Raw genomic sequence first — 19,568 nt, 5'->3', positions numbered from 1 at the left:
GTGGGAAGAGCCAGGTTGATTCCTAGCCAGTGCACCTCAAGCACATCCACCACCCATCTGTCAGTGGAAGCTTGCATGTGGCTATGGTGTAAACAGGTTTCAGGAGCTTCCAGACTAAGATGAACTAGGAAGAAAGGCCTGGTGATGTTCTTCTGAAAATCAGGGAAAACCTTATTGGACCAGGAGAGTGCCTGGCTACCATTACTGAATGTTTTGACCAAAGATTCTATAGAAGAATTCTGATCAAAAGGGGGAAAATGCAGAACAGAATTTCAAGTTCTCATGGAATCCAGACTTTCTGGAGCCATGGAGGCTGGATGAATCCCTGATACTGTTGCCCTGAGATAATCTTTAAACCTTAAACTGAAAATATCCCCGAAGACTCCTTAAAACCAAACAGTAGTTTAGCTTAACTAGTAAAGAATGTCTGTCTTGAGCATTGTGCTCTTTTAAGAGCTATCTATATGGGATCCAATTGACAATAGTTACTATAGGAAGTTTAAGGAATTTATGTTAATAGAGAGGAACAACTCAGAAAAGGAGGGTGAGAATGGTTGCACAATTTGAAGAATGCAATCAGTGTCATTGAATTGTATATGTAGGAATTGTTGAATTGCTGTATGTTTTGCTGTGTATATTGTCAACAGCAACAACAAAAATAAAATAATAATAAAAAAGAATAGTCTGGGGAAAAATGTGCTTCAAAACCATGTGCTAAAAAAGAAAAGAAATGTCAACAAAACCAAACCAAACCCCTGTGGACCACAACGTTTCGATCCGCAACTGATCACAGGGCCGGTGCAGGACCAGGCACCATTTGTTCTGTTGTGCAGGGGGTTGCCGTGAGCCGGGGTCAGTTCAGCAGCAGCTAGCACCACCAGCAACAATGATCTGTGTCTCGAACCTGAAGATTTCCCAGGCACACAGTGAGGTGGAAGTGAGGTAGGAGGAGCACAGACTTCGGAATCCTAGATTTAGGTTTAAAGCACCGTTTCCTCACCGTGTGACCTCAGGCTAGTTATGTAACCTCCCGTAGCCTATTCCACATCTGCAGAATGGGAATGGTAAAACTGGCTTCTTCCTAGAGCTGTAAGTTGTAAATGAAGTAATGCATATAAAGAGCTTAACACACCGTTGGGCACCTAGAAAGTGTCCTGCAGATGTGCCGGCTTCACTTGGTATGTTAGTAAAAGATACTAAAGGCAGCTCATGTTGGTTGAGGACCCGTTAACAGATACTTCACTAGGTCGTGAATTTGACGATTCCCTTTCATCCTTACAATTCTGGTGCCAAGTGCAGTTTTTCCCATTTACAGAGGCGGAACCTCAGGCTAAAGAAAGGTTGTGTCACTGGTCTAAAGTCAGGCCCTGACTTCAGAGATGTTGGAGCCTCTAGAAAGCTTGCTGGTTCACACTTTCCTTCATTCCTCACTCCACAACAGGGATGGGGCACCGGGCGTGGTGTGGCTGTCTGTGACCCCTTGCATATCCAGTGGGGCAGACCAGATGCAGTCCTGCGCTCAGTGAGCTTCAAGTCTGGAGGGGAACAGGCCCTAAACAGATACAAATAAAGTGATAAACTGTCAGCAGCCGTGTAAAGGAGAAGAACATGGGTGCCCTGCGGACTGGGGAATCTTCAAGGTAGGGCCACTCCAGGGGTGTTCCTCCGAGTGCAGCGAGTTCTGTTACCACACAAGGAAGGCGATACAGGTACACAGAGACCCACTGGTACTTGCTGTTCATTAAGCAGCCGCCCCACTAGGTTTCTAGATATTGGCCCTACTCAGCACCTTGGCTAAGTGGTTCCCTGTACTCAGTTTGAGAAATGAAGAAACTGAGGACAGGAGAGTTTGCTGCTTATCCAAGCTCACCTGGTAAGTAGCACCCCTGGAGTGTAAACCTGGTTCCTTGTGGCCCTGTAATCCGTGATCTACGTACTGCATCATGTCGCATCCCCCAGACCGCCCAGATGAGTAAGACGAATGTCGTCTATTTTTCGTTAGTAGGAAACAGCAAATGTCAATCAGAGAAAGTGGTAGTAAGGCATCCTTTGAAACCCTAGGACGACCTGCCCTCACCAGATGCTGGGACATGCTCCGGAATCCATGTGTGGTGAGCCTACACCTCGTGCCCCCTACAAATCCAGTGCTCAGGACTGATTCGGAGCCATTTCAGAACCTTTCAGCTATGCCTTTGATATTGTGGACTAGGGCCTGTAACCTCTTTTGTCTCTGGTTAATTTTCTGTTCAAAGCCATTCAAATTTTAGGCAGTATACTCTTTTCAGATGAAAGAATAACCTCTTTAAACTTTTTGATGCAGTTCCTTAATGAAGCTGTTGCCAAGGAAACCTAGCAAAAGCCTGGTAGGTATGTATCTAACAATCGTAACCTCAGAGCTGTGTGCCCATTTAAGCTCCAAATCAGAGGGGTGGGGAGATTGAGGAGCGAGAGGAAATGTCAGAACACAGCCCTGGGGCGCTGGGGTAGCTCAGTCCCAGCCAGGAGGGCTCAGAGGTGGTTTGCATGGAATTCATAGTTCTTAACAAAAAAAAGACACTTTTGGTGGGGAGACAGGAAGACGAAGTTCCTTATTGGAGAAGGAGAAAGAGCGAGGAACCGAGGAACGTCTGACTGAACGAGAGTCTGGGATATGGCCTGCTGCTTGTGTGCTAGGAGAGAGGAGTTTCCTAGGGAACAGGCAGGCAGAGAAACCTCTGGAGGGAGAAGTCACACTGCTGGCTGCAGGAGAGTGTGCAAAGCAGGCAGGACTGTGATGCCCAGCTGGACCGATGGGCAGCTGCCCTCACAGCCATGGGCAACTTTGAACCAGTCTTTAAGCTGGAGTTCCAGGTGTCTATGTGAAGCCTCCTAAAGTGATGGGCCACCAATACCATGGTGGTTTGTGTGTTGCTGTGATGTTGGAAGCTCTGCCACGGCTATTTCAATCACCAGCAGGTCACCCTTGGTGGACAGGCTTCAGCGGAGCTTCCAGAGTAAGACTAGGAAGAAAGGCCTGGTGATCTACGTCTGAAAATTAGCCAGTGAAAACCCTATAGACCAGATAAGAACATTGTCCCACTGGGCTCAAACATGCCCACAATCGTGAAGATGGCACAGGACCCAGGCTGTTTGGTCCCGTCGTACACGGGGTCTCCGTGAGTCGGGGCCGACTCAATGGGAGCTAATAACGACAGCAGCATGATGAGAGACGGAGAGGACTAATACTGGAGGAAAAGCCAGAGCTGGAGAGTGAGCGCGTGCCCCGTAGGTCGTTGTTGCATTTGACACGGATGTTAGTGAGAATGACACCCGTGGTGTTTTCCGTTTCCCACACGAGGGCGCGCCAGCATCGGGTGCAGGCATTTCTCTCACGGACGTCGTCGGTCTTGAGCTGGTCCTGCTCTCCTTTTTGCTTCAGCTGGTAGGAACTTTAGCTTAGAATCTGTAGTCTACCTTTAATCATCAAACCTACTTTGGAGCATGCATTTGTGATTTAACCTTCCCCTGGTTTCATTTAAAGGAGCCTTGATGGCTTAGTGGTTAAGTGCTTGGCCGCTAACCGAAAGATTGGCGGTTTGAAGCCACCACGCGCTCTTCAGAAGAAAGATGTGGCAGTCTGCTCCTGTAAAGATTACAGCCTCGGAAACCCTATGGGGCAGTTCTACTCTGTCTCATAGGGTCTCTGTGAGTCGGAGTCGATGATGACAGTGGGTGGGTAAGGGGTTTCATTTAATGGTTGAATCTTCCTTTTCCTTTCATCCTGATTGTTGTCTTTAAATTGTACGTGTTTAAGAAAATTGGTTTAGATCCTTTTTTAGAATGAGACAGAATAGAAATAAATGCATAAACAGAGCACATCAGACATTGCTTTTAGAAATTTTAAGCTATTTTCCTTAGTAGTGACTTAAAAGCTGAGCTGAATATTCAAGTGGTACATTCTTAATCAGAAAGCTTGGTAATGCGTGCAGATTCTCACTCAGGGAGTGTACCTTATTCATCTCGGCAGCCACCGGACCAAGTGCGATGCCTGTCATAGACCAGGCACTTACATGCTTTTTGGGCGTGGAGTCAGCTGTGACTCAGGCCTGTTTTTCAGCCCCCACAAACGGCGGCAGCGTGCCTCTGAGCACAGTGACTGCAGGAACAGTGGAACAGGTGCGCCGTGCAAGGCATCGTACCCATGCTCGACACGCGTTTCCGTATTTCATCCTTAAAACTCTCCTGTGAAGAATTATTTGTATTATACTCTTCATTTCTTTTTATTTTGAAATATTTCAAACCTTCAGAAAAGTTGCAAGAAAGTACAATGAACACTTACGTACCTGTCATGGATTGAACCGTGTCCCCCAAAATCGTATGTCAACTTGGCTAGGCCACGGTTCCCAGTACTGTGTGGTTGTCCACCATGTTGTCATTTGATGTGATTTTCCTATGTGTTGTAAATCCTATCTCTATGGTATTAATGAGGCAGGATTAGAGGCAGTTATGCTAATGAGGCAGGACTCAATCTACAGGATTAGGTTGTATCCTAAGTCAATCTCTTTTGAGATATAAAAGAGAGAAGTGAGCAGAGAAGAGAGGACCTCCTACCACCAAGAAAGAAGCGCTGGGAGTGGACCGTGTCCCTTGGACCCAGGGTCCCTGCAATGAGAAGCTCCTAGACCAGGGGAGGATGATGACAAGGACCTTCCCCCAGAGCCGACAGAGAGAAAGCTTTCCCCTGGGGATGGTGCCCTGAATTTGGGCTTCTAGCCTCCTAGACTGTGAGAGAATAAACTCCTGTTTGTTAAAGCCATCGACTTGTGGTATTTCTGTTATAGCAGCACTAAATAAGATAGTACCCTTCACCTAGACTCTGATGTTAACATTCTGCCGCATTTTGGGGGGAGCATGTGAGATTTAATTTCAGACCTCGTTTCATTTTGCTTCTGAATACTGCAGCGTATATCTTCTTGACCAAGGCTGTTATTTCAGTCACAATGCAGTGATCAGATTTGGGAAACTGTTTCGGTGTAATACTCTTGTCTGTTATGCAGTCCATACACAGACTTCCTCCATTGACCCAGTAACAAAAGCCACGGCTCACAGAGAGAAACTAGGAAACTTTTGATCTTGTTGGAAAGAAAAAACAAAACAAAACCCAACCAGAGGATTTTGTTTAAAGTTGTCCAGGCAGGAGAGTGGCCACAGACTCCTGGTGGAAAAATGTCAACCCTCCTTGAGGAAGCAGTTGTGTTCCGAATGAATAAATGAGCACTCCCCACAAAAAAGGCCCATGGAAGCTTCTGCATTAGATATTGGTCTCAAAGCACAAGAACTTTGCCCCTCTCCCAAGGTCTCAGATTTTTAAAGGCAAGAAGCTGTCGTCATAATGCTGTCTACCGAAGCTTCCTGTGCTAGGACTTCAGAGATGAACCTGGAACTGGCTCCTCCTTTACGGTGCTGACTTTCCATTCGGGAGAGGACTCCACAGTGTCTGTGAGCCTCATGGAGGGGGACATTAGGACAGCACTGATGGCATGGGGGACTTTTTTTAAAAAAATATTTTATTTTTGTTGTTGTTGAGAATGTACACAGCAGAACATACACCAATTCAACAGTTTCTCCATGTACAGTTCAGTGACGTCGATTACATTCTTTGAGTTGTGCAACTATTCTCACCCTCCTTTTCTGAGTTGTTCCTCCCTCATTGACATACACTTGCTCCTCCCTAAGGTTCCTGTCTAATCGTTAGAGTTGCTGTTGTCTATTGATCCCATATAAATGGATCTTAAAGGAGCACAATCCTCAAAGCAGGCATTCTTCACTGGTGGGCGACATTTTAACTAAGTGCGGTCTGATTTAGTTGGTCTTTAATTCCAGGCTCCCTGAGTTGTCATTAGAAGGAATAGATTTTATGGCAGATAGACTTTAAGAAACTCAGACTTTCCAGTGTGGAGAGATGAATGTCAAGAAAGGGGTGAGGTCGGCACCTGGGCAGTTCAGAGTGCGCACAAGCTGGCTGGGGCTCTAAACCCCAAAACAGTAAGAGGCGGTGGCACTTCCTGAGGCCAGAGGGGTTAGGGTGTTTGTTACTGTTGTTGTGGTTATTGTTGGTTTGTGTGGGGGAGAGCAGGCAGCTCTGGTTTTGCTCCCAGCCCCCCTTCCTTATCAGCTGGTGAAAGGGCCAAGTGAGCTGCCGGAAGGCGGCCTCGCCCTGCAGAGACTCCGGAATTGACTGGGCTGCGAAGCGGGACCACCATCCCAAGGGAGCGTTCCCGGGACGCCGGCACTGGCTGGCTGGGTGGGATTTGGCCATCTGTTTTCTGCCCAGCTAACATCACTGTTTCTCCATGGCGACCTCTCCTTTCTGGGTCTGAGACAATTAATTGTTCAGGGTGACTTTGTGTCAAGAAGAGTTGGATTTTAAGGTTATCCAAGGATGAATTGATGAGAAATGTGATGATTTGGAGTCAGAGTTCTGACTGCTTTGACTACAGTTTTTGGGTGATATGCTCACCCAGGGTATTGAATGTTTATAAGAGTTAATTTCCCTATAACCTTTGTCCAGGTGTTCAGAACACAGTGGGTATACCTGGTAGTCTAGGAGCCTCTTAGGTACGTGCCCAAGCGTGTGGACCACAACTGCCCCCACGCCATCCCTTGCTCTATCCACCACCTCTGTCTTTTCCCAGGGCAGCCTGGACACACAGAGCCATTACTCGTTGGCTTGTCTGTCTCTTTTACCACCCTGTACACCATTCGAGGGACCAGAAAACTTTGTTTTTCTTCATCCTTCTTTTCGAATAATTAAAACTGAAAATGGATCCAATTACTTCAGGCAGATGCTTTTTAAAGACACGTTTTTACTACAAAGCTGTAACCCGTGCTTTGGGATGTAGGGAAGAAAATTACATTCTTTCTCATCTTTTTTGACACACAAATATATGGACATTTTGAATAAACATTATCTATCCTCATAAATATACTAGATGTAACTGTGGATAGAAACAAGATATGTCTTATGTGTTTGAGATTGTACAGTCCGCAGCTTCCATCTGCTTTTCCACAGACATCACTTGAGTGCTATAACCAGGCTCTCTGGAAGCATCTGCCACAACCATGTTCTTCTTGTTCCCATTGGTTCCCATGTTTGAGAAGGCTAATGGGTGTTGAGCCATTTTCCAGAGCATTTTTAGCTGGCTAATTTGGTGTCAGCCCCTGTGATTTCAAAGATGTTACCCAGTAACAGTAGAATTTTCCATTTCTTGGAACACTCCTCAGAGTTTTAGACTTATGTTAAGTGTACACATGATTTCATTTAATCTTTCCAACAACCATAATTAGATTTTATTGTCCCCATTTTGTAGGTAAGGAAAGTGCCACAGCTAGAAACTTGTGGATGTGGGATTAGAGCTCAGGCCTTCCTGCTTCCAGCCTGTGTTCCCGCCCTGCACCACCTGGTCAGTGAGGCAGTGGACAGGTCTATGCCGCGAGTTCCCACTGATGTTACCATTTCCTTTGTATTAGGAGAATAAAGCAGGTGTGAGCTTAATCTCAAGTTGGAAATGGAAAGATGAGTTAATATTTGAATCCCCCAGAGAGTCTACCTTGTCAGTAAAGCTACCTGAGTGTGCTTTGAACCACTTCCGCTGTCACTTTTCCATAAACACCTGGGCCCTGGACTCCGACTTTGTGACCCTGCAGCCTTTTGAGATACGAGAACGAAGACGCAGTGAGTAACACCCTTAAAGGAGCAGCAGCTTGCAGACGAGCTTTGGGATTTGATTTGATTTCAGCATTTCATGAGGATCTGGGCCTCAAGGTTGGCCTGGGACCAGATTCTTGTGATATGGGTGCCCATGTGGACCTGTCACGGCTCCGTCCTGAGGTACGTGGGCTCACAGGCCAACGGGAAGCTTTTCGCCCAGGGGTCTGCCTGTCGGCGAAAGCAGTTGTGTCCAAGCTTTCCCATCAAGGGTGGTTCTTAGGGCTTGAAGTGAGTCAGCTGTAATACAGTGTTTATCATTTGGTTTCTCATTGCGTTCACTTGCTGAGAAGAAGGACAAAAGAGCATCTTAATGGCCAGAACGTTCATGACTGAGGTACGTAGTCTTGCCGCAGCTCTCCCTTTATTTTAGATGGCGGCTGCGTTAAGGGCACTGGCCAAGATTACGATTGATTTTATTGATGTTGTTGAGAATATACACAGCAGAACTTACACCAATGCAATAGTATCTACACGTATAATTCAGTGATGTTGATTACATTCTTTGAGTTGTGCAACCATTCTCATCCTCCTTTTCTGAGTTATTCCTCCCCCGTTAACATAACGTCTTAGAAGAAGTACAGCTGGAGTGCTCCTTAGAAGCGAGGATGGCAAGACTTTTTCTCACATACTTTGGTCATGTTATCAGGAGGGACCAGTCCCTGGAGAAGGACATCATGCCTGGTGAAGTAGAGGGTCAGCGAAAAAGAGGAAGACCCTCAACAAGATGGATTGACACAGTGGCTGCAATGATGAGCTCAAGCATAGCAATGATTGTGAGGATGGCACAGGATTGGGCGGTATTTCACTCTGCTGTACACAGGGGTCGCTATGAATCAGAACTGACTCAGGGGGCACCTGACAACAACAGAACAACAATATTAACATAAACTTGGAGCCCTGGTGCTGCAGTGGTTAAGACCTCGGCTGCTAACCAGAAGGTTGGCAGTTTGAATCCACTAGCTGCTCCTTGGAAACCCTATGGGGCAGTTCTACTCTGTCTTATAGGGTCTCTCTGAGTCAGAATCGACTTGTTGGCAACTGGCTTGGCTAGACTTGGCTCTGCCCCCTAAGTTTCCTATTTAATCTTTCAAGTTGCTGTTGTCAGTTTGGAGCCCTGGTGGCACAGTCGTTAAGAGCTCAACTGCTAACCAGAAGGTTGGCAGCTGGAATCCACCAGCTGCTCCTTGGAAACCCTGTGGGGCAGTTCTGCTCTGTCCTATAGGGTCGCTATGAGTCAGAATTGACTCAACAGCAAAGGGCTTGGGCTTGTTGTTAATTTGAGCCCATGTAAACAGATCTTAAAAGAGCACAATACTCAAGGCAGGCATTCTTTACTAATTCAGCTAAACTATTGTCTGGTTTAAAGCAGGCTTCAGGGGATATTTTTGGTTTAGGGTTTAAAGATTACTGTTTGGTTTATCTCCCTCAACAGCTTTTATCGTGTTCAGCACACGGGAGGTGCAGTTGCAGGTCCGTGTGTTTCCAGGTTTGTGATACAGGCATGGAGCTCTCCTGCCCTTCCTTCACAGATTTCCTCTGGTCCTCTGCCACTGGATCTTCCCCTGTACTGTCCTCTGCGCTCCTGTGTCCTATTCAGATTGGAATCTCCATGGAGCATACGTAAAACTTCTAGAAGAAAACATAGGAGATGTCTTTGCGACCTTGGGGTGGGCAAACGTTTCTTAGACAAGGACACAGAAAACACTAACAAGAAAGAAAAAGATGGGTAAATCGGGCTATGTCAAAATTAAATACGTCTGCTTATCAGGAGACTCCCTCAGTAAAATAAGCGGACAACAGACCGAGAGGAAAATATTTGCAAAACATACATGACTGAGGGCTTACGTTCAGAATTTATAAAGAACTCCTACAACTCAATAAGAAGACAATCCGATATAAAGAACGGCCAACAGTTGTGGACAAACACTTGACAAAAGAAGATGTGCCTATAGCCAATACTCACATGAGAAGAGTTTCAACATCATTAGTTATCGGGGACACGCAAATGAAAACCGCCCGAATGGCTAAAAGTCAGAAGACAGTGACTCCATGAGTGAGCGCGAACCAACGACAGCTGTAATGCTCGTGTGTTTTTGGTGAGAGTGTAAAATGACACCACCGCTTTGGAAAAGGCCTGGCAGTTTCTCATAGAACAAAGCACACACCTGCCCTTTGACCTAGCCATCCCATTTTCTAGGTATTTTCCCAAGAGAAGCGGAATTGTATGTTCACAAAAAGACTTGTACAAGAGTATAAGTTCATAGCAGCTTTATTCATAATAGCCCAAAGCTGGAAATGGCCCAGGTGCCCATTGTGAATGGTTCCACAGATGGAGGTGCATTCATACAATGAAATACTATTCAGCAATGCAAAGAAATGAAGTACTGATGTACGTGATGACACGGGTGAGTCTCTCGTAGACAACGCTGTCCACAGAGGAATGTATGCCGTGTGTTCCTATTTTTATGCCCTTTTGGAACAGACAGAAATGATCAATGGTAGAAGGAAATTCCAACTGTGGCTGCCTGTTGAGGGCAGTGGGGACGGGGATTGACTGGGAAAGGGCACGAGGGGGCTTTCAGGGGTGATAGAAATGGTCTATGGCTTGAGAGGAGTTTGGGTCACTCAGGTGTCTGCATTTTTCAAGACTCATAGAAGGGTAGATTTCACAGTATGTAAATTTTACCGGACACAGAAGGAAATTGAACTGTAGTTAATAATATGCATGTTAAAGTGTTCAGAGATGATCTATCTCTGGAACTTAGTTTGTAGTGCATCAAAAAATAAGACGGATGGATGGATACGTGATAAACCAAATATGGCAAAATGCGAGCAACCGGCAAGTCTAGGTGGTGGCTATCTAGCAGTTCGTGGCACGTTTTTTTCAACTTAGCAGAGCACGTGGCTCAACATTAATTGTGTAACACATCCATCTGTCCATCTCTGAGAGACGCTCAAAGCTTGAAGCTGCTTTGCCACTTATTGGTGTGTGACCCTAGGAGAGTTATTGAGTCTTCCTCTGCTTCATCTATAAAATGGGGACGATGAGGCCCCTCACGGGCATTTGTGAGGGTTAAGTGAGTCAATACCGGGGAGCAGTGAGGAGAGGGCCACACCCACGTCCAGCCCTGTAGGCTCTGTTCTCGGGGAGCCTGCAGTCCTGGTGTGGGGGCGTTAAACGTGTACATGAATGATGTGGGAGACAGAGAGATGACATGATGGGATCCAGACGGCGATGAGAATTTAGAGAACGATAAGGTAGCGCACAGCTGCAGCGTGTCAAGCGTAGCCTCTTGGAGAAGGGGGCATTGGAACCGACTCTGGAGGAGGAATTGGATGTGCAACTGTGAGAAGGGAGAGGAGGCCTTCGGGCAGAGGGCACGGCTCAGACAGAGCTGAGTGGGAAGACATGGGAGCCTTGTCCTTGTTTTTATTTCTTCTCGCTCATCACCGATTTTGTTGTTTTATTCCCTCTCCAGAGTCCCACTCCATTCTCTTCTGTCTTAGCACATTTAATTGCACTTATAATAATTATTTTACGTCTTTGTCCACTTATTAATTGCTGCCTTCCCCACTGATTCTAATGGAGGGCTTAGAGGGCAGGCACTTGCCTCCACTAGCTTGCAGGTGCCCTGAGGGCAGGCTCTCTGCCGTCTTGCTCAGGGCTGTGTCCCGGTAATGAGCGTGGTGGCTGGCGAGCATGGTGGCTGGCGCAGAGCAGGTCGATGTGTGCTGGTGGGACGAGAAAGCAAGTGAATGAATTCACGTCATTGAGCCTGTCGGGAGCATGGGTGGTGGCGGGTGCTCGGTTAGGAGGGCAGGCTGCTGCTGGCTCCTCAGGTCCGCGTGGGCACTGGGGGGAGCTGGCCTCAGTTGTGTGGACTGGAGGGCATCTGAGTGTTTTCAGACAGGGTGATGGGCTCCGAGCCAGGCTTCCAGAATGCTGGTGGGCAGCTGAATGTGGATGGACTAGGGAAGGTAGAGAAAGGGGGTGGGAAGATGTCTAAGTTAGTCTGGGTGAACCCCAACCAGGGCCCACACGAGGGCGATGGCGGGGGGAGTGTAGAAGAGGGTGTGGGTGGGAGGCACTGAAGAGCACAGTTGACAGGGCTTCCCAACTGTGGTTCTGTGCTCACGGGAATATCTGGGACACAGAACTGCCTCCTCGGCAGAGTTGCCTTGTGCTGCCGGTGTGGTCGTGGTCTGCCCGTCCTTGGTTCTGGGCCGTGTGTGCCGAGGCGCAGGCCGAAGGCAGAGCCTGTAACACTCGCAGTCAGGCCTTGTCCCTGACTCTTCGCAGCTGGGCGAGTCTGTACACGGTAATAACGCACAGCTCTCGGAGCTTCAGACCTCCTTCCCACCAGCTAGGGCAATAATAGCTCAGGGGATTGTTGGGATGACTACGGTGTGTTCAGCTTGCTGGCATACAGTCAGTGCTTCGTAAACAGAAGCTGTTATTTCTACATCATAGGGTTGTCAGGAGAATTCAGTTAGGTCATTGATGAAAATAACTTTTTGTAAACCACAAAGTCTCAGGTCTAAGTTGGGTGTTGTTATTATTAACAATTCATTACCGAATTACATGTTTTTGTGTTACCGTGTTCTTGTGTTTTAAGAAGTTCCGTATTTAGTGGGGGGCTCTGCCATGATCCTAGATAGTGCCCAGATGAACCGGTATGCCTTTTCTTTTATAAAGGAACTTAAAATAGATATTTCACCTGATGTGTAGCGGATACCTTTGTTCCAGGGAACCTGGGCCTTATTGGGAAGCGGACAGGATGAGCTGCAAGATGGGCTCATGAGAGGTGTGGCGTCTTCTCAGGAAGCCATCCGAGTGCTTCCCTGGCACTCTCATGGGACTTCAGCCTTGGGGACCGGGCCTTTCTTTCCTTGATGTTTCATTGTGTATTCACGTTGCTTTTGTTTTAAGGAAAAAAAAAAAACTTAAAAAAAGTATGTTTCCTTTTTGTTTATGAGTCTCCTTCAGAAGCTTCTGACTCTCTCTCTGTGCCCCAGCTCTCTGAAGAGGAGAAGATCCAGCGGTACAGCATTCTCTCCGAGCTCTACGAGCTGATCGGCTTCCACCGCAAGTCGGCCTTCTTCAAGCGCGTGGCCGCCATGCAGTGCGTGGCCCCCAGCATCGCCGAGCCAGGCTGGAGGGCCTGCTACAAGCTCCTCCTGGAGACGCTGCCTGGCTATAGCCTGTCGCTGGATCCCAAAGACTTCAACAAAGGTACACGGGGGCCCTGGTACTGAAGTGCTCCCTGAGTGGCGCAGTTTGCGCTTGACTCTTAACCTAAAGGTTAGTGGTTCATGCTCATCCCCCAGCACCTCGGAAGAAAGCCCTGGCAATCTGCTTCCATAAAGATTACAGCCAAGAAAACCTTATGGGGCAGTTCTACTCTGTAACATGTGGGAACATCATGAGTTGGAAGCGACTCAATGGCAATGAGTTTGGTTTGGTTTGGTGCTGAAGCTAAAATGTGTTTTAATTCAATCAGTCATGCCCTGTTTGAGCACTCACTGTATGTGGCAGACACTGTGATTGGTGCTGGAGCATCAAAGATGAGTAAACCCTGCTCAACACGTGAGTACTTTCAGTAATAAATGCCCCGGTGCTTTGCTGTGGGATGTGCCTCCTGAATTCTTTATCAGTGAGAGTCAGAAATCTCCCCTGAGCTCATTGACATGGTGTATCATCAACAAAACACTTCCAATGCTTAATGAAGTTTAGTTATTTTATGAAATCTACCTAAGTTAGATATCGAACAAGAATAAATATACTTGGAAACAGAACAACCAGAATGGAAATAATGAAAGTGTTCACTCGTTGTGAAGACTGTAACCAATGTCACTGAACAACTTGTGTAGAAATTGTTGAAATGGGAGCCTCAATTGCTGTGTAAACATTCACCAGAAACACAATAACATATTATTACAAAAAAAAAGAATGAGTACACTTGGTAATGTATACATATTTGGTGTATTTGGTGATAAATTCTTACTCTGCCATATTAATGCATGACTGTGGTTGTGTACCGTCTAGTCGATGCTGACTCACAGAGACCCCAGGTGACAGAAGAGAACTGCTCCATAGGGTTTCCTAGGCTGTAATCTCTATGGAAGCAGATCACCAGGTCTTTTCTTCCACAGAGCCGCTGGGTGGGTTCAAACCACTGACCTTTTGGTTCGCAGCTGAGCACTTAACTGTTACACCACCAGAGATCCTTAATGTGTGGTAGTACGTATTAAAAATAAAGCTACACATCTAGTAATAAGCACAGGCAGTCCCTGGGTTACAAACATCTGACTTAAGGACAGCTCATACTTACGAATAGACTGCCAGAAAGCCTATTATATTAAAAATTTGAGTTAGATACAATGGTTCATAATAATGAACACGCACACTACTTCGTGATGCTCAGGAAAACCCTGTGCAGTTTGGAAGTGTTTCTTGTGTTTTGTATGCACAGAAAGGTAAAACATACACCATATACTAAGACAGACGTTTGACTAACTGACGCTAAATAAGAGCCACATTGACCTGTTCTGACTTACCTACAAATTAGACTTAGAGGCAAACTCAGGAGCGAATCTCGTTTGTAACCTGGGGACTGCCGTGCACACAAGTATGATGCCAGCATCAGGCAAAGTCTGAATGGCAGGAGGAAGAAGCGTGGCGCTTTGCCCCAGCTGTAGTCGCAGTCACAGGACCGCCCCTTAATTCCCGGAAGCACTGTTGAGATGGTGTGGTGGTGTTTAACACAGCACTACCGTGAAGCCTGAGGACATGGGGGACACACACATTGGAAATGGGGACCTTCAGCCGGGGCCATCTCTGCTGATGGAGCTTGGGCCTGACACATCATGACACGGGGTGCTGCCCTCGCCACGGGAGCCCTGGCCCAGTTCTTCCTCCTTCACGGGAGGGTGGCTTTCCTTGTGACCTTGTTTTGTTCCGGAAATGACGACAGTGTTTCAGGAGCGGGGCGGGGCGGTGTGCAGTGAGGCCTGGGTGTGTGCATTGGTTCAAGGCTCATGGAGCTCTGAGGAACCGTCTGGTTCTTACTTCCTCTTTACAGGTGGTGGAACTGAGGTCCAGAGAGGGGAGGTGGGCTTCTGCTTAGGTGTGTCCCACTGAAAACACTAATTGGAAAAGGAGTGAGGCTGGGGCTGAGCGCCAAGGCTCTGAGTCCGGGTTGACCACGAGGGAGGCAGAGGACAGCTAAGGAGAGGGGGAGGTGTGAGGAGTGATTGGAGGGTCAGACTGAGCTAGGAGGAGGGGCTGGCATCCAGGTGGGACTTCCTTTTGTCCTGGCGGCTGGAGCATTTGTCTGGAGCTCACCTGGGCCAGAACGATAGGCCGGGCAGAGCAGTGACGAGACCTCAGTGTTCTCCAGAAGAACGTGGCTGTCATATCCCCACGGTCCCGAGTTTACTTGCTTCACGTCCACAGGTGCGCGGCATTCTGGGGACAGGCTGCAGGTTGAGGCGATTCTGAGTTCCTGGCCTCTCTGTGCCCACTCCAGAGCCCATCGTAAGCACCTTTCAGTAGGAGTGTCCACGGTCTGCTTCTTGGGAGCGAGAAGCAGAAGATGAGGGCAAAGCCTGTGAACCGTAAAGGGGCCAGCGTGGCACAGTTTGCTCTCTGGGGTGAGCCTGGTGGGGTCTGTGTCGCCTCCTCACACGCTTCCGACACCACGCTTCTCCTGTCCTGTTTCTGCTCGGTCCGTCAGCGGGCTGCGGATCAGCAGCACCAGAAAAGAGCACCTCTGTGTGCGTGCGGAGCCCTGGTGGCAAGGTGGTTAGGAACTTGGCTGCTAACCAGAAGGTTGGCAGTTCAAATCCACCGGGCTTTCCTTGGAAACCCTGGGGAGCAGTTCTTCTCTGTCCTGCAGGGCTGCCGTGAGTCGGAATCAACTCGATGGCCGCGAGTAATGGGTATGTCGTGTGGTAAACACTAGTGTTTGTGGTCCTGGAGTGTGCTGAGACATCTAGGAGTCATTTGCCTGCAGGATTCAGTAACACGGTTCTGTAGCACAGAGCGGAGGTAGTCATATGTCCTCTTCACGGAGCAGGTCTGAAGGTGCTTCTTCCTCTCTCTCCGCTGTGTATATATATGTAATTTATTTTTTATCATAGTGAGTATACATATATAACAAAACATTGCCGTTTCAGCATTTCTGACATGTACGGTTCGGTGACGTTAATCCTTCCATCACGTCGTGCACTGTCCCCACTGCCCATTCCCACATTTTTTTATCACCCTCACTGGACGCTCAGGGCCCCCTCAGCAGTGACTCCCTCTCCCCCTCCTCCTCGCCCGCTAACCACGGAGAGACGCTGGTCTCTGTACGTTTGCCTCTTCTTCAGAGTTAATTTGATCATATTCCTCCCTCCACCAGACTTTCCCCTGTGTGATTTTTGTTACCTGTTTAGGCAGGTACCTAGTTGGGGTGATTTTGATATTTTTATTTATTAGAAAAGTGTCCTTATTGGACATTAGAAAAAATGAGTTGTTCACAAAAGGTGATTGTTGACGTTTTCTTCAGTCTCTAAAAGTTCCCAGTATTTTCAGTGACAAATAGAGAGCAGCTGCTATGCCAGGCAGGGCCACCAGGAGGTGCTGGCCGTGGGGCGAGTGGGCCACACCAGCCCTGGGTCTGCTCAGCCGGCTGCCCTGGCTCAGCTGGCCCGCCCAGAGGGAGGCGTACGTGGCCTCGCTAAGCCTTGTGCCCGTGGGCCAGCGCCCGCCCAGAGCGGTGTCTCTTTCTAATCCACACCAAGGCTACTTTACATTTTCACGTGTCAGCTCACTTCTCGCAGCTGGTGAGTGGGCACCGTGAGGCCCGTGCAGCACTGGAGGGAACGGAGGCTTAGTGAGGTTAAATGTTAGTTTAGCTCCAAGGTCATGCAGCTCATGAAGGGGAGGGATGGAGCACCATTACTTACCAGCTTGTGACCTTGGTCGGGTCGTTCAGGATCTTGAGTCTCTAAAATGGGAGTTCTGCTTTTACCTAGAGGAGCCCTGGTGGCATAATGGTTAAGCACTTGGCTGCTAACCAAAAGGTTGGCAGTTTGAACCCACCAGTGGCTCCGTGGGCGAAAGACCTGGCGATCTGCTCCTGTAAAGATTACAGCCTAGAAAAGTGTATGGGGCAGTTCTGCGCTGCCACATGCAGTCACTATGAGTAGGAATTGACTCGACAGCCCCCAATAGCAACAGTTTTATCTATTTTGTGGAGAGTTGTGAGGACTGAATGAGGTAATCCCTGTGAGGGGCTTGGAACAGTGCTCAGCAAACGTTTGCTGTCGTTGCTAACAAGTTAGATCTTCCGAGTCTGTGCTCTCCACGTAGCTTCCCGAGGCCAACTCAAAGGGTGAAATAAAACGCACTCAGAGACTTAAAGGTCTGCCTCTGCCCAAGAAGAAGTGAATGCTGCTAGAATAACCCCCTCATCCCTGGTTGTATTAATTCAAGTTAAGGGCAAAAATAGGAGTCCATGGGGGACGCAAACCGTTAAGCACCTGACCACTAGCCAGAAGGTTGGTGGTTCAGACCCACCCAGAGGCACCTTGGAAGACAGGCCTTGCAATTACTTCCTAAAGGTCACAGCCTTGAGAACCCTATGGAGCAGTTCTACTCTGCACACGTGGGGTCACCAGAAGTCAGTACGCACTCGACAACAGGTGACAACAACAACAACAAGGGCAGAAATACTTGACAGCTGAAAGGCTAAGTAAGAGGTTCTGGTGGAGGAGAGAAGAGACTCCGAGCCTCGGAAGGACAGTTGAGTGTCTGCGCTCATTTAGGCTGTGTTCTGGAGACACTGGCCTGAGGGGTGGTGTCTGGGAGGAGCGAAGAGAGAGTTTAGCGCCATCACACCACTGCTTTGTAGACGGAGGGATGAGAAAGGCTACTGTAAAAGGTTTCTGTGTGCGCTGTGAATGCAATTCCCATTCGGTGCGCTTCTGAGAGACTTCTGTCAAGGCTTAGTTGCTTTTCAGTTTTTTTTGTATCCTTTGAATATAACTCCAGGCTAGCTTCAGGGGAAAAGTCAGCCTCCTGGCCTTTATGCAAGACTCACCAGGAGATTTTAGAATTTTCTGTCTGTACTGAGGAGCCCTGGTGGCACAGTGGTTAAGCGCTTGGCTGCTAAGAGTTGAAATTGACTCCACAGCAGCGGGTTTGGTTCCTGGGGTAACTGTGGGTCATGGGTTGAAATACATTGGTTGTGGCCTCTGACGTGCTCTTCCTTCTTCACCCAAGGAGCCCTGGTGGCACAGTGGTTAAGCGCTTGGCTGCTAACTGGAAGGCCGGCAGTTCTAGTTGTCATGCGGGGTGGCTGGGAGTTGGAATCGACTCGAGTGGCGAGTAACTCCCAGTCATCCTGCAGGGCTTGGCTGAATGCCACTTCTTCAGAGAGCTTCCCTCTGCTCCTCGGCCTCTTTCCTGAGCCCACTCTTCCTCTCTCATTGAGTCCTCTTCTTCCTGTGGCACTTCCCATGGTTTGGAAGTGTTATTTTGAAAATGTGTGTGACTATTTAACGTCTGTCCCCCTGCCCCCACAAGCCTGTACACCCTGTGAGAACAGAGACTCCCGCCTCGCACTGTGTCCCCTGTGCCGGCCCACAGCAGGTGTCCAAGTAAATATAATGTGGGGCCAAACCCTAACGAGCAACTGCGAGGACCTACATTTGTTGCATCTGCTGAATAGAGTTTGCTTCTTGCCCTTAATTTTAAAAGCAGATGGATGAGACATTTATTTCTTTTGAAAAACAAAACAAACAAGCACACATCTAACTGAGTGGGCAGTTTTCACTCGGCCTTCCGATTCGGGAGGGGACAGGTGCCATTGTTTTGTGAGCGGGCTGGAGAAAGAAGGTAAGGGAGTGAGACCCAGAAAAGTAAAAACGATAAAAGCCTGCTGGCTGTGTTTTTAGTCAGAAATAAAATTCCCGTCACATCCCGTCTGCCATTATTGCCCTGGACTTCTCTGAACATTCCTCAGGAGTTAAACGGGAATCTGCTAAAACCCTGTGCCTGAGACTGAAAGGTAATTCCCTGTATTCTGAGGCCCTGAAACGTCTTTCTCCCTGTTTCCCAAGATGGACATTTTCACTAGCTGGTTAGAGAGGCGGCGCACTGGGAACACAGATGCGTGCCATGACTGCTTGCTGGTCTGAAGGGTGCTGCTTGGTATCATTTTAATCTTATTTGTATTGCTGTGCATGAAGATTTTCGATCATGCCTTTTGCTCAGCCTTTCCCTGAACGAGAGATTACATTTTCCCCAGGGACTCTTACGAAGAGAGACTGGCAGGGCAAATGGAGTTGCTGGAAGGCAATAATTGATGTACATAATGAACCCCTAAATCGCTGAACTTTTCAATTACAAGTGTTGAAAATTTTATCACCTGAGCCATGTGCTGCAAATCTGTCTTAAGAAAAAAAAAATCACATTTTATAGGAGGAGCCATTTGAGTCACAGAGATTATGACTTGTATACTATTTAGTGTTTAAATCATAATCACCTGGGGCAGGAACTGGATCATTATCTATTTCTAATAAAACCAACAAAGTGATACTTGCCCAGTTCTTAAATGAGCACTCCTGGGTATGGTAGTGTTGAGGTGAATTAAACTGAGTCTTTTTGAATTCACAAGTAGGTTAGTGCAGACATTGATTTGAGCTTCTGGATCTTTTTTTTTTTTTTTAATTTTTCAATTTTTTCCCATACAACAATTTATACATACATTGTTATGTGACCCTAATTGCTCTCCCCATACTGTGACAGCACACTCCTCCTTTCCACCCC

The 19,568-nt window shown here is 47.7% G+C and overlaps 1 protein-coding gene across 1 annotated transcript in view; it reads left to right on the top strand.

The window, feature by feature from the left end:
- Positions 1-19,568, top strand: part of TRAPPC9 (trafficking protein particle complex subunit 9) — a 618,989-nt gene that overhangs the window by 59,734 nt on the left and 539,687 nt on the right. Inside the window, exon 8 of the mRNA XM_004387359.3 lies at positions 12,767-12,983. Coding sequence (XP_004387416.1) covers positions 12,767-12,983 — 217 coding nt within the window. The remainder of the gene's footprint in view (positions 1-12,766; positions 12,984-19,568) is intronic.

The sequence above is a fragment of the Trichechus manatus genome, unplaced genomic scaffold (genome assembly GCF_000243295.1).
Source record: "Trichechus manatus latirostris isolate Lorelei unplaced genomic scaffold, TriManLat1.0 scaffold00185, whole genome shotgun sequence".
Classification (NCBI taxonomy): Eukaryota; Metazoa; Chordata; class Mammalia; order Sirenia; family Trichechidae; genus Trichechus; species Trichechus manatus.
This window is presented reverse-complemented; position numbering and strand designations above follow the sequence as displayed.